Below are 16,088 nucleotides of genomic sequence, written 5' to 3'. Positions count from 1 at the left end.
GTGAAGGGGTTGCACGTCAGCTGGCGGACCCAGCACTGCCCTCACGTCATTGACATCATGATCCTGGATATTGGATGCTACTGCTGTTATCACTTCTGCCCCCAAAACAGGATGAATGGCCTCTGCCTCCGCCTCCCTTCCAGAACGCTTTCCACACGAGCCCTGCTTCTTTGTGTCACTAGCTCATTCGTCCACGTCTGGTGTGGGTGCGTCTGACGGATAAGATGCTGAGATCACACGCATGTGCTCTAGATGCAAAGGAGAGGAGGACAAAGAGGGTCTGACTTTTCAGTTCCTGTGGTAGGAGGTGACGACTCCCTCTCGCCGAGACTTGTAACACGGATACATTGATTGATGTCCTGCTAGTTGCTGTAATAATAGTTGAGTCCCAGATCTCAGGGGCTGACACAATAGATGTTTATTTTGCATTCACATAGAGTCCAATCAGTGAGAGGAGGTGGTGGGGTGAGGGGATGGTACCATTCCACGCTGCCAGGGATCTTGGCCAGTAGAAGTTCTGCCTATTCCCTAGAGCACTGCTTTCGGGGTCACCCTAGGCTTCAATGTCAAGCTGGCAGAGAGTGGAGGATCGCATGGAAGATTGTTATGGGCCAGTTCTGAACCTGGGATGCATCATTCGCTCTTAAATTCTGTTGTCCAGAATTGACATAACTATTGGGTTGGCCGAAAAGTTCGTTCGGATTTTCTCATAACATCTTATGGAAAAACCCAAACGAACTTTTCGGCCAACCCAATGTAAGAGAAATGTTGTCTAGCCGAGTACCCAGGAGAAAAAGTAAAAAAGGTTTAGTGAACAGTTAGCTGGTCTCCGGCACTGTGGGTAGTTTCCAAACAGAATAGGGGTTTAGATCCTGGGTAGCCCAAAAGATTGATCAGGGTTCACGGCACATCCTATTTCCACTGGATGGTACTATAGTGAATGACTGATACAAATTCAAATCAAGAATACAAGCAAAGAAGCCACGTTCTTCTATTCTCCTCCTTTTGGCCCATGCATCCCAGAATAGAAATACAATTTTTTGTTGCTGTGCATGTAATGAAACAGGATTGTACTGCTGTTCTTGGGCTTATGAGTATCCCTTGCATTTATCCAACCAGAGAGCCTTGAAGGAAACCATTCAAGAGTTGGCATATTAATCACTGGCTCTAAATCTAAGTCAAGGAAACGGATAATGCACTTTAGAAGTTCCACAGTGTGAGGGGCACCAAGTTCAAGCCTTTGCATAAGAAATGGAATCTGTTGGATTGGAAAACCCGTTTAACCATAATCCGAGTAGGTGGGCACGGAAAGAAGGGAAAGTGAGAACTGATTAACAGAGAACAGACATGGACTGAACAGATAGTCACCCAGGTGACCTAGGTTGATGGCTTATTTCTCTAAAAGAGGAGAAACATGAATGAGGAGGACAGAGCTGTCAGCAAGAGGAATCAGGCAACTTGAATACTGTCTTTAGAAATGAAGAAGAGAAAAACCAAGAATAGGAGCAAAAATAAGGGCATTGCAGGGAATCCTTTATGACATACAAAGCACTGTCTCACCTGTGCAGGTGACCTCCACCCTCAGAACGGCCATAACCCCAACACTTCCTCCCATTTAACTAATGGGGAAATTCAGGCTCCCGGAGATGAATTCTTATCCAAGGCTCACAGCTACTTAGTGGTAGAGTTGGGCAAACCCACATGACTCTGTTGACTTCTCTTTCTACCTGACCATTTCCTGTTTTTACATTCTTCCTTTCTGGTATTTGTTTGAAATTTGTACTGTGGTGTTCATTTGGTTTACTAAACACTAAGTAACTGGGGTATAATGCCTTCAATCACTTGTATAGCCTTGCAAAAGTTCCATATCATTTTCCCAGTTGCACAGAAAACTCCACTTTAGGTCAGGATGTTCAACTGGGCACACACACGACTTGGCTTCTCAGAGTGTCAATTCCTTCATCAAAGACTCGGTGTGATTATAAGTTCTTTCCAGCTCTGACGGCCCATCAGTCCAGGAGATATAAAATGCTTCCACCATATCATCACTGGGGGAAAGTTGAACTTCTCCCTGCTGGAGTTTGTTATAATTTCCTCCCAGGGAATAGGTGTTGCTGGTAGATAGCCCAGTGCTTGGAACCACGGCTGGTGTCAAGGGGGGATGTTAAGTAGCTGCTGGCTTCCTGCTGGTACAGGGTCACCACAGGCAAGGTGGACATGCCTAAGCGTTAGCGCACCAGCTGAGGATCGGATCGGGCATCAGAAGCATTTCCATGACGATGAAGCGGCGTGGAGGAATTTCAGGCCAAGGGAAGAGGAGGGCTTTGCTATGACGGCAGTGATGGAATCCGAAGGGCTGGGGGGATGGAACCCATGGTAGGGCCTTAAAGAAAAGGCGTGAGCGTGAGAGGAGGATGGGGTAGGGAAGTAGTCCATCCCCAGCAGGAAGAGTGCACTTGAGATCAGCCATCATGACTTTAAAAGAAGACCCGTTGAGATTGCTCGTATTTTTCTCTAAGCCACATCCAGCTTCATGGGTGCAGGTGTGGAGGGCAGAGGTGGAGTTAATCAAGGTTGGGGTTGAGCCAGATGGAGGTCGTGAAGGCAAAAGGACAGGGGTGTGATAGTGAGTTTGATGCCTGGCCATGGCATGTAAGCTGAGAAAGAAGGGGAGGGAGGGTGTGAGAGAGGTGGAAATACCACCTGGGGAGAGGACTTCCTGCATCCGGGGACGATACCAGGATGGTTGAAGTTGAAAGGGTAAAGGAAATGATTGCTGGAGATGACGAGGTTTGGAACAGATACTTACAGAGGGGAAGCACTCTGGGGTAATCCGGGTCCAGGGTTAACAGTCGTGGAAGTGAGTGGCCGAGGTCGGGTGGAAGATGAGATCATCGGAGGGTGGACGTCAGGTCAGGATGTCGGAAGGAGCATCTCGGTGGATACTGAAGTCCCAAGAGTGATGGCAGGAGGTATGTTGCAGAGTGACAGCCATCCAGAAGCAACATCTCCACGGAAGGACTGGACGTAACCTAGAGGGGCTGTAGAGGATGTCAGCAAGAGAGGGTGGGGCAGGTCCAGTGTGTCCCCTGAAAGCATCAGCTGGAAGTCCGCCTGGGAGGAGTGTTAAAAGCAGTCCGTCCCACTGGGGAGCACTGCAGACCCACTGGGGAACAGGAGGAGCCATCCTTCCAGCCCAGCGCCTGGAAGAGAGGGGAGTACATTCAGAAAAGCTGGGTAATATGTCATGAGCTCCAGGGGGCCACAGAGAAAGAATTTCAAGGGTTTGTGGCCTGGGTGTGGATGAGGTGATGATTACGATGGGGTCAGAAAATGTAACTTCTAGAACAGTGTGGGAATTCGACTGCAGGGCTCCCTGGGCAAATGGCTTGAGCTGCAGGGAAACAATATTTTCTCATGGGACGATGAAGCGGATTCTGTTATCTGAGGCTGCGTCACGTGCGTGGAAAGTTTCGAGGCTGCTGAAATGAAATTTATTTATGCGTGTAGATATACCTGCAGCCTTCAATATCCTTGTTAGTATAGGACTGCTACATTTTATCACGGTAAGATCTGTTTTCCAAAAATCATCTTAGGGGAGATCTTAGAAAATTATGTGTATTTATATATACAGACATATATATATATCACATATTTATTTATTGTATTACATATAATAAATACATATATATTTAAGAGTCATTTGATAAAGTGGGTTTTGGGAACACTCAAGAAAAATGATATCAGAAATGCATTATATTATGTGGACATTTACCTCTTCTATTATTTGTGGAACTACATTTTTCTCTGCTGATTTATTCATTTCTCAGTATTTCCTTGCAGTGAATGATACTGCATTTGTATATATTTTCTACATTCCCATGTGATCAAATATTTCCAGTTTTTGTTCATATCCTAGTTCAAACAAGAAAACATAACCAATGCAGATTACTCTGTCCTTTTATTTAAAACAAAAGGGGCGGTGGTGAAAATGACGTTTGTTTTTAGGTGTTTGTATGTGTAGATTGTGAATCTTTGCCATCAGGACGAGATGCTGAGCATATGGCCACACGTGGTGGGCAGTCAGTCAGTGTTTGTTGATAACAAGACAATAAGTAATCACTTGATAACCAAAGCCAGTTTACTTTCAGTGTTCTCACACAGTTTGTACGTTCAGTTTTTTATTCCTACAGGCTATGAAAAATTGACTAAGCCAGGTTCTAACAGGCTGTGAGACCCTCGAAGGCTGGGCCTCCTGCCCCTCTCCCCGTGCACTGACGGGCTCATGGAGGGATGCCCGGTAAAGGTTGGTTGAGGGAGGAAGGAGAGACAGTCCGAAGTTTCCTGAACACCAGTTATGTGCCAGGTGCCATAATAAGCCCTGTGCATATATTTTCAGAATATTCTTCATAAGCAGTCTATACAGCAAGTAGGTATTATTATCTCTCTTTTAGACATGACATAATTGGGTGAAGGAGGTTTAGTAAGTTGCCCAAGGCCGCAAAGTCACCAGTGGTGGTGGAGGGGTAAACGCCTAGATGTGGCTGACTGCAAAGTCCATGACCTTTGTAGTAAAGCCCTCTGCCTTGGAGGGAGGAGGGAAGGAAGGAAAGATAAATAAGGAGAGAATATGGGAAAAAGAGAACGAGTAACCATTTTTTGGTTGTTGAAATTCAAAAATAAAACTTTTACCTGAATATGCTCCTAAGTGTTAATATGGCATCACCTCTTTTAGCAGCTCAGTTTCTTGAACTGCCAACTGCCTTAGCAAGCATGAAAGCTGGACGGCTCCTGCAGAAGGAACATGGAAAGCAAAGGCACAGTTAGTTATCAGGACGTAACCCCACATTACCATTGGGTCTGGAAAATATCCCCCAAAAATGAGATATATGTTCCTGTCTGTGTGAAATGTTATCAGCCATTTCATAGTTAGGCTAACACTCCATAATCACCATCCTTCGGGGACATTTAAAAAATATCTGTGTAACCTAATCTTATCTAAAATTAATCCAACCCAAATGCTTATCCTAACTGGCTAATCCACGTAGTAGAGCCGTAGCTCTCACTAATCTTGGAACTAGCTAGAATTCTGTCTTCTCTATGACAACATCTAGGTCATTAGCAAGTCTTTACTTCTTTTGTCTACCTAGCTTGAGGAAGCTGTTAAGTCCCTAGGTTCCAAACTTTACCCAGGAAATAATAGGTTCTGCACTCAGAATTCCTCAACACATTTTTCTTCATTTCAAATTGTGTGACATGTTAGTGAACAAGACAAAGCCCTGCTTGTCCAGATAGCAAGTCTGGGAAAGGAGAGGGGCTTTCCTGGTGAACATTAACAGAGTCTGCATACTTTAACTTTCAACACTCAAAAAAAAAGTTTGTGGGAGAAAAGCAAGATAATACCACTTTGAATTAAATATTAATCAGAAAGGGACCAACTCAGTAAGGTTGAGTGCATTGGTTTTCTCATGGAAATGGAACAGGAGTGAAGAGAAGCATATCATTCACAGATATCATTATTATATATATTTCAACTTTTCTTATGCTTCATACGTGCCCAGCGTAAGTTTCCCTGTGCACTGCGTGATTTTGTTTATTTCATTTTCTCCTGTCGGCTGGTAGAAAAAAGTAAATTCAGGGAACTTTTGCTTGTAATTGGTCAAGGCTCATGAGACACTGTGTGATAAGGGGAAAATACTGATTTTTAAATTCAAAAGACTAGACCCTTCTACTGGACAAGTTGCTTTTAAGACTCAGTGTCCTTATTTTTAGCAGAAAAAATTACGTCTGCATAACCAGGTTGATGTGTGCAATCAGTGAGATGCTCTCTGAGAAGTCACTTTTTAAGTTGGTATGTGTGCCATAAATAGGTGATGTATTGAAATAAAAATTCTCTGAGAAAAACTGTTATACCACATTCAAAATCTATCCTGCCGAACAGGTCGTGAAAGAAATTGTATTCCCATAGACAGATCTTAAAGCAAATTGAGGCTCCTTGGGAGAGAAAATTGTTATAATAAAAAACCTCTGCTATCCCCACAAAATCAAACATGCTATAAACTATTTTAACATACTTTTCCTCCACTGCACACCGAGCAAATACACTTCTCCTAGGTTCTCAGTGTGACACTTAAGAGACACTCGGGTCGAATGTGGCCGAAGGAATGGAAATTGGGCCTGGGGGAAATTGTCCAGTGAAGGAATAAAACACTAAACTCATTCAGTGTCTCGACAGGCCAACCCCGTTCCTTGTTTTAGCTCTACTCTGTGACCATTTCTCCATCTTTAAGGTTAGATTAATTTAAACGGGGTGATTATCAAATGGATGTTTAGCAATTAGCAAGTAGGAAGTGTAATGGGACAGCTTTACATATAAACAGACTATTGTTATAATAAGTATTTCTTTCCAGAAATTAAATCTGGTGATGTCTAGCAGATACAGGGTCATCTCCCAGGGCAGGTCGCTGGAGATAGATGACCTGCATGTTCCTGTAGGCTCATGTTCTAAGATTCCGTCCCACAGAACTAGCGTGGGGTGGAGGAAGGGCTGAGAAAGACATCTCCATGACATTGAAGCTGCAGGAGAAATTTTGGGGAAAAAATTCCACCGTGACCTTCTAGAAATGACAGTCCTTCAAAAACTGTTGTGGCCTCTCCCCGTTGCGGAGCACAGGCTCCGGACGCGCAGGCTCAGCGGCCATGGCTCACGGGCCCAGCCGCTCCGCGGCACGTGGGATCTTCCCGGACCGGGGCACGAACCCGTGTCCCCTGCATCGGCAGGCGGACTCTCAACCACTGCGCCACCAGGGAAGCCCCCTTCAAAAACTTTTAAACAGCTTTCTCTGACATTATTTCATTTGGTCACAAAATGGCCCTTGATCTAACCAACTAGCAAGAAGTAACGATAGAGTTCCAGCCTGAAGAAAAATGTTCTGGAAGTCCTCGTTATGACATGTATTACGTGTATTACGGTATTACGAGGGACACTAAGAAGACTGCATCTGCAACAAGAGCTCGCAGGGCCAAGCCCTGTCTCTCACATCTTGTGTTTCCAACATGCAGTGCACGCTGGGCTGTGTGAGGTCCCAGTGTTCAGGGAAGTGAACTATTTTGTACTTAGCAATGACTATATCTGATGGCCTCCTCCTTTTGTGGCCCTGAGCAATTCAGGAACGAGCTTACCTGTGGCCTCAGAAGGAAATACATTTTATTTAATAATGGTCCAACACACATCCCAAAGTGTGTGTCTGTAAATCCCACCTGAAGCTTGAAAAGCATTGGCTTAACCGTATCTATGCCTACTTCTCTTCCACTCCATGAGCAGGGACTGGTTGTACTTTCAGGATAATCTAAACTGCTCTCTGTCAGGCCCTCCTGGTGACCTCATTGCTTGGCATACGGAAAACACCAGCCTGGCACATTGGGCTGATGAAGGCCGTGGCCATTTGAAAACTCAGCTCAAATAAATCTCTAGTACAGTTATTTTAAACCATTATTAGTGGATAAAACTAAACATAACAATGTTGATGATATTTGGGGTTTTCTGTGGAATCCAGTTGCTGGAGTCTTTGGGACAACACACATCAGATAAGGAGAAAAACTGTAGGGCTGGGAGGTCCAATCTTTAAAATATGTTGTGCATCAGACCTACTAGAGCATGGCCTTGAGGATATGGGGAGGGGGAAGGGTAAGCTGGGACGAAGTGAGAGGCTAGTGGGAAGCAGCTGCCTAGCACAGGGAGATCAGCTCGGTGGTTTGTGACCACCTAGAGGCGTGGGGGAGGGAGGGTGGGAGGGAGGGAGACACAAGAGGGAGGAGATATGGGGATATATGTATATGTATAGCTGATTCACTTTGTTGTAAAGCAGAAACTAACACACCATTGTAAGGCAATTATACTCCAATAAAGAGGTTAAAAAAAAAATATGTTGTGCATTTGGGCCTTAATGTGCCTGCTCTTGCTGGAAGGTTGTAAACAAGCTGACATTCTTTGAGTGCAGCCTTGCTGCTTCAGGGGACCATTTTTAATGCGTCTTTTTGAAGTCCCCATCACGTAATGTCTCCTCCTCTCCATCATTTCCTCTGACCTCTTGGTAAACAGCCTGGACCCTGGTTTCAGTCCCCAGCGCTTTTCACCTGAAATGGGACTGTGGGTGGCTGATTGCCCCATCTCCAGTCTCTCCTCTTTACTCCCCCAAGGCTGTAGGGGAAGGTTTCTTAAGTGCAACTTTCTTCCTGTTTCCTTGGGATTTAAAAACCCCTGTGGCCTACCTGTCACCTACAGAATGAAGTTCAAATGTCTCCATAGGACTCAACTTCCCACTCCAGCCGGACTGCCCTGAGCTTCCCCTCCCCGCTTCAGGGATCCTGGCCCAGGCTTCCCAGCCAGGAGGGCACCTCCCCGACTTCTGTTTGCCAGCCCTCTGTTTCTCACATCGCACAGACGTCTCCTTTGGCTTCCCAGCTTTCCCAGGAGAATGTCACCTCTACCTCCAACTTGGTGGACCACTGAAGCAGGCGTGCCTACGCTAACCAGCCGCGCAGAATAGCTACACTCCTGTGCTTGTCAGCGAGGACATTGAAATTCACTGCCCCTCGGTGCACAGTAACTGTCAGAACCTGCTGGAGATTGGACCTTCCCGGCGGTCCAGTGGTTAAGACTCCGTGCTTCCATTGCAGGGGGCACAGGTTTGATCCCTGGTCTGGGAACTAAGATCCCGCGTGCCGCACAGCGTGGCCCAAAATTTTAAAAAAATAAAAAAAAATTTAAAAACTAGGTGGAGAGAAATGATCCGTATCAAGGATTTCCTGAAAGGTGTGAAGTTCTCCGAGTCCTCCTGCATCTCCACAATCTACCCTTGGGTGACACCAGACCTCTGGAAAACCACATACCTAAAGCTGAATTATTTTGGCCACCTATAGAAATTTTTTAAATTGTACTTTGGCCATATTAGAACAGCTCTGGAACATCGTGATTGTACCTGCCATGCAATGCTGAGAAGGATGATGGTCACCGTATTGTACAATGTTCTCTCTTATAAGGGTCCTGGGGATGTCATCTCTCTGGTGTCTTAGCCAGAAATAGCTATGATCCTTCCAAGCAATTATTTTGTTTTTGTCTTAAGGACACGAGAAACTCCTCAAGTTATCTTTCTACATTGCTTGCTAGAAAGCCTGAGTGAAATCAGTGGCCCACCTTTAGCAAATATATAGGAGGACATCATAGAATGAAGTGAAGGTCTCTTGACATTCTTCTGGCTTCATTATATTTTTCCTGTCCCCATTGTCACTTAAATTTTATCATTTGCTTTTGTACTGTGTATGCCTTTTTATTATTTATTTATTTATTTATTTATTTATTTATTTAATAAATTTATTTATTTATTTATTTATTTATTACTTTGGGCTGCGTTGGGTCTTCATTGCTGTGTGTGGGCTTGACCAGGGCTCGAACCCATGTCCCCTGCATTGGCAGGTGGATTCTTAACCACTGCTCCACCAGGGAAGCCCCTGTGTCTGCCTTTTTAAATGGACTTCATTCCTTTTGGGAATTTAGTATGAATAAATAAGCCAGGCCTGGCCAGTCACTGGTAAGGATGCCCAATGGTGCTTAAAGGGGGGCAGTCTTGCCCCTTCGGCAACAGGGAAATGGAGGAGGAAAGGGTCAGGTAGCCAGGAGAGGGTTGCCTCGCACAGCCACAATGGCTGCCCTGCATTTTGGCTGCACTCTGGAAATTGATGCATATCCTGTGTGCAAAGTATCTGGGATCTACTAGACACACTGTCAGCTCAGACACTCAATTTTCACAGCTTTCATGAGGCACGCTTATCTATTAGGATGAAGAGACTCCAAGATACTCTTAAAATTCATTTTAAATATTTATTTATTTACCTATTTATTTATTTGGCTGCGTCAGGTCTTAGTTGCAGGACACGGGATCTTTGTTGTGGTGTGCAGGCTCTTCGTTGTGGCATACGGGTTTCTCTCTAGCTGTGGCGCACGGGCTGTCTAGTTGTGGCGCGCGGGCTGAGTTGCCCCATGACATGTGGGATCTTACTTCCCTGACCAGGGATTGAACCCACGTCCCCTGCATTGGAAGGCAGATTCTTAACCACTGGACCACCAGGGAAGTCCCTCAAAATTCATTTTAAAAATTGTTATTGAATGCCTTCTATGTCCCATTGACTTAGGCCATGAGAACCCAGCGACATGAAAGGTGCCAAGAGTTCGGTTCCATGGAAACTCCAGAGACAGCCATCCGGGAAAGGTCACAGTGTGGGGGCGGCAGACCTCTGGTCTTCCCTTTGGAGGGAATGTGCTCTAAACCCAGGGAGCCTCTCTGAGAGGATATGGGCCTGATTTGCATGTGAACAGCAAAATTAGTGCCTTTGCAGACATGACTGGGTTTCATTATTTTCATATTCTTTTACAGTGTGTGAGCCCGACTATGAATCTTTTGTTCCTAAGAAAAGGCACCAAGACCTACCTGAACTGAGTATTTATTAAAAACCTCAGGCAGTTACAGTGTCTCTACCAAGCCTAGCAGTCCTTCACAGCAAACCCCTTCCTCAGTGGTCCTCTTATCAGTGTAGAAATGAGCCCCTGCTTCTCACAAAGGATGGTGCTAACTTACTTCCTTCAGATGGTAGAAATCCAAATTCTGCATCATCTCATGTACTCATAAATACACACACACTCCTTCCAGTTTGATGTAAAACAAACAAACAATGCTGGCATCAGCCCAACACGATAAAATGCTTGGCCTGGATGGAGAAAAAGGAAGGAGGGGAAAAAAAACCCTCGAGGCATGTCATTTAAACAGTTTTGCTAATCTATTTGAGGTGAAGGTCCCCCTTTATGCTTCTCCTTTGTGAGATCTATTACTTCTTTCACTGGAAGAGCGTTTCTTCCCCAATCATATTATTAACTAGCAGTAAACCAGTGTTGTTTATTGTGCCATTGGGGTGGGATGAGACCTCCCCCATCCCTGGAGTCTAACGCCCGCAGTCCCGGGGTCCCAGTAGGTGGCTCGGTTAGGACGCAGTGGTGGTTCGTTACTCACTCTGGGTGCCCCAGAGCTTGCAATCTGAATTACTCACTGCTTGTGTTTCACCTGTGTATTTCTGTACATGTACATCTTTCCCAGAGGGAATTAGAGTTTTATATTACAGAATGAGCAAAGAGATCCCTGAAATGTTTAAAAAAGGGTGCTTTCAGCTAAGACCCAAAGCAATGAGGTCTTGGAGAAAGATGAATGGAATCCTAAGACCTGGGATCAGCTCTTCACTGTTTCACTTTATGTTACAACAACCTGCTTGCTCTCCCCTTCCTGATCTTGACTCCTAGTTCATAGACTGTTTTCCTAACAGTTCTGCCTGTACATTTTTATTTGAAGGTTGCAGTTTTTCATCTCTGATGTATTACGATCATCTCACGCATGGGTTCTATAGAGAGGCTTAGTTTAAGCATTACCTTTCTTTATCTTCCTCATGTAATGTAACAAGAGTCTCTTGCATCTGCAGTGTGTTTTCTCAGTAGGGTGTCTGTTGCCTGTAATATAGTGATCTGGATAAGAATTCTTTCATTTGTTCATCCAGCTATTCCTTCGATCATTCCACCAACCACCTTGTTATCACCAACTAAGTACCAGGCATGGTGAAGAATGAGATGAGATCCCAGGAAAAATGAATGGTATGGAAGTGGGTGTAGGGACAGGTTTGCATTAAGTTTCAAAAGACATGTAAAAGGATTCAGAGACTTGCTCTTTTGGCCAAGACAGAGTAGCCAGTATTGGAATATCCTTCCTGCCACAAACAATGATAAAGCTGGAAAAAGCATATTAATCAACTGTTTTCAGATATTGGACAATAGACAGTGCAAGGCTCTGATCGTTGAAAGAGGGGAAGCGTACAAAGTGAGCTCCCACAATTGTCCCTGCTTTCTTCCCAGAGGCACTTTCTTATCTGTAGTAGCAGGGAGGTGGAGCCCAAAGAGAGCACAGTGGTCTTGTTTAGCTAGGGAGGTAGAATCAGAATTCTGGGCTGCTACGTAGCTGGACTTTGTGGGTCAGAGTACTAGGCAGGAGTGAATTTCACAGATCAGGAGCTACAGAAATCAGTATAGGGATCCCCTTTCGTGATTGAATGAATATTAACCTGCTTTTGTATAGCAAGAGGCTGTATAATCAAGACCTGACAGAGAACAGTAACTGGTGAGGTGAGCTAAATGGAGATGACAGAGGCCATATCGTGCTGAGAGATGTAGAAATTCCAATTAGCCAGTGGAGAGACCTGGCTGAACATCCCAGGAATTCAACTGAGGTCCAGAAAGACCAAGCTTTAGGAGTAAAGATACTCTCACCCTAGAATAAGGGCTACTGTAGACATTTCCAAACAAAGATTAAAAACAAGTTTCGAAAGGATCAAGCTGACGTGCAAATAAATTGACTCATTAACAGAACATAACTCTCTCTAAAGGAAGAAAAAAAACAGTCCAGACTGTCAATACTATAACATCAGCAATACCCAGCATATAATAAAAGTTTGTAAATATGTAAATAAGCAGAAAAAAAGTGACCCATAACCAGCAAAACAAAACAAAATAGAAACACACCCAAAGATGTTGGAGTTAACAGAAAAGAAGTTTCAAACAGATATTAATATGTTTAGGAATTCAAAGGAAAAATTATCATAATGAATGAATTAATTGAGACTATCAATTGACAGGAAAAAAACTGAAATTCTGGAAATGAATAAAACACAATGTCTGAAACGAAAAACTTAGAGGATAGGCTTAACAGGAAAAAAAAGGATCAATGAACTTGAAGACAAGGCAATAGAAACCATTCAAACTGATGTGCAAATAATGAAAAGATTAAAGAAAATAGAGATTCAGTGATGTGTGAGACAATATCAAGCATCCTAACATATGTATAAGTGGAATCCCAAAAGGAGAAGCAATAAATAGGGGCAGAAAAAACTGAAGAAATATTATTCAAAAATTTAAAAAATTTGATGAAAAATATCAATTCATAAATCCCAAGAGCTCAGCACACTCCAAGCAGGATAAACACAAAGAAAACCAAACCTAAGTGCATGATCATCAAATTGCTGAAAATTAAAGAATAATTATAAGAGTGTCTGAGATTTTTTATCGTCATTTTATCAGGACCGTGAGAAAAATTTAAAAACATATAATATACTAGGAAACAACTATGTGAGTTAATCACTAACATCTCATTAAAAAAATAATGCAAAGCCAGAAAATAATGCAATGATATTTTTTAAGTGCTGGAAGGAAAATAAAACTGTCAACCCAGAATTCTACATCTAGGAAAATGAAGGCAAAATTTAAGTTTTTACAAATAAAGAAAACTTGACATAATCACCAGGTAACCTGTGCTGCAAGAAATATTGAAGGAAATTCTTTAAGCTGAAAGAAAATGATAGCAGATGGAAAATTGATTCTACATAAAAGAATGAAGATTGCCAGAAATGGTAAATATGTAAGCAAAGATTTTTTTTCTTTGTAAGCCTTTACAAAATTGATTGTTTAAAGCAAAATAATAACAAACTATTGTGGGGTTTAAATGTTAATATGCATTAAAGTAAAATGCTTGACAACAATAACACAAAGGACATGAAGGATTAAATATACCATTGTAATAGTCCTACATTACAGGAAGAGTAGTATGAATTTTACCCATGTGATAGGGTAAAAATGCACATTATAATTCCTAGAGAAACTGCAAAAAATAAAACAGAGTTCTAGCTAACTGATTTAAAACCTGATACATAGTAAATTACTAAAAGTTATTCAGCACGCTCCCCCCACCCCCAAATATCAGAAAGAATGCAAAGAAAAAAAAATGGATGAATTTAAAAAACTGCAAAATGGTTGATTTATACCCAGTCTTATAAATAATCACATTAATGTAAATGGACTAATCACTGTAATTAAAAGGTGGAGATTATCAAACTGATAAAAAAGCAAATCCTAACTCTGTGCAGTTGACAAGAGATATGTTTTAAATACAAAGACATGGATAGATTAAAAGTAGAATGATAGAAAGTTTTTTTTAAAGATTTATTTATTATTTTTTAATTCAATTTTATTTATTTTTGGCTGCGTCGGCTCTTAGTTGCAGCATGCGGGCTCTTCATTGCGGAGTGCAGGCTTCTCTCTAGTTGTGGCATGCAGGTTTTCTCTCTCTAGTTGTGGCACACAGGCTCCAGGGCACGTGGGCTCTAGTTGAGGTGCTCGAGCTCAGTAGTTGTGGCGCATAGGCTTAGTTGCCCTGCGGCATGTGGGATCTCAGTTCCCCAACCAGGGATCGAACCCACATCCCTTGCATTGCAAGGTCAATTCTCTACCATAGGACCACCAGGGAAGTCCCAAAAGGACAGAAAGTTTTATCCCTTACAAACACTAATTATGAGAAAGCTAGAATAGCTGTATTAATATCAGATTCAAGATGAGGTATATTACCAAAATAAAGATATTTCATAATGACTGAAGAGTCAATTCATCAAGAAGACAAAACAGTCCTAAATATGCATACACCTAATAACAGAGCTGTAAGGAATAAAAACTGAGTAGGTGAGTTACAAAACAATTTACCTGAATGAAAATTTTAAACACAATATAAAAAATTGGTGGGATACAGCTAAAGCAATTCATAGAGAAAAACTTACTTTTTTTGTGCTTCCTTTTTCCTTCTGTCAATAACTAAGGACTCCATTATCTTGAAAAAGATACAAACCACCACCACCACAACCAATAGCAACTACCACAGTTGATTGGCTGTCCTTCCTATCTTCTCTCTTATTTCTTTTCTTCTCTTCACCATGACTTTGGTTTAAGTGGTTTGTACTTATGGTTATTAGCACCTATTACTACTGTCCTGTCATCACTAATTCGTTCCTTATCCTCTTATCCTCATAGGGCAGCCCATCTCATTGTTGAACTCATAGTTATTAAAATGACCTCTGTTATACTAAACGCTATACCCTGAAGCTTTTTCCCATTGGTCATAATGATGCCCTCTGGGGCTACAGAGAATGTCAAGTTCACATTTCCACGATAGCCCTTCAGATAGTTGTTGAAGACGCCCATTGTCTCCCCCAAAGTCTTCTTTTATGCAAAGTCAAAGTCCCTGGATCTTTCAGTCATTCTTCAGTAACATAATTTGAGTTATTTTACAACCCTGTAGTTCTCTTGATATGTAACTAACAATCTGTATGATCTTGTTCAAATCAGTATTATTATTATTTTTTAATGCAGAAAGTGTAACTTACCCAAATCATCTGGTTTTATTTCATTTTATCAGTAACCCTTTATGCGTAGCATCCAAAGGAATAAAACGAGGTATATTCTGACTCTTGCTATCCCTTTGTTTTGGTGGTATCAAGATCACATTCAGTTTTCAAGTGTTATCCTATTTCGGGTTCATAAGTTCAAAGAAATTACCGAAGTATTTGTTAAGTATGCTACTATATATTAATGAACTGTGTAGCTGGTTTTTTGAACCAAGATGCAGGACATTCCATTTATTTCTACTAATTTTCAATTTATTAGTTTCAGTCCGCCAAAGCCGTTTGGCAAGATGTCCTTAGATCGTAACTCTGCATTCCAGGAGGTACCAGTAATCTCATGTCATTAGCATACTGTATATGTTTCCCCTCAAATCATTAACAAAAATATTAAAGAAGATATGGTGTCTCATTTAGCAAAGATTGTTGACACCCGTTATCCTATGTTTTTAGAACTAGCTCCTTTGGAAATGTATTCAGCTCACCCAGGGCTCCCAGTCATGTGAGATGAGGTGGTGCACTTTGGCTGTGAAGCTCTTCCAGGACACTCCTCCTGGTAACACTTCAACATGCACCTAGCTGCTCTCAGACCTTTCCACCTGCCACTTTCTTTAGCCTCCTATCTGCTCAGCCGTGACCTGCAGGTTTCTGGAAAGGGGAACTCAAGGATATAACCATCCTGCATTTTGGCCATTCGCGTCCATGACCACCATGAGAATGTGTCTCTTCTAACACAAAAAAAACAGGAGGAGATGAGACTCGGAAGGGATATGGAT

General features: G+C 42.5%; 1 protein-coding gene across 1 annotated transcript in view; it reads left to right on the top strand.

Annotated features, from left to right (window-relative positions):
* The window catches only part of PCNX2 (pecanex 2), a 302,561-nt gene that overhangs the window by 274,191 nt on the left and 12,282 nt on the right, over positions 1–16,088 (top strand). The window contains 1 exon segment of the mRNA XM_055081202.1: positions 11,599–11,644. Within this exon segment, the coding sequence (XP_054937177.1) occupies positions 11,599–11,644 (46 nt within the window).

This window comes from Physeter macrocephalus, chromosome 20 (genome assembly GCF_002837175.3).
Source record: "Physeter macrocephalus isolate SW-GA chromosome 20, ASM283717v5, whole genome shotgun sequence".
Classification (NCBI taxonomy): Eukaryota; Metazoa; Chordata; class Mammalia; order Artiodactyla; family Physeteridae; genus Physeter; species Physeter macrocephalus.
Note: the sequence above shows the minus strand (reverse complement) of the source record. Positions and strands in the feature narration are given on the sequence as shown.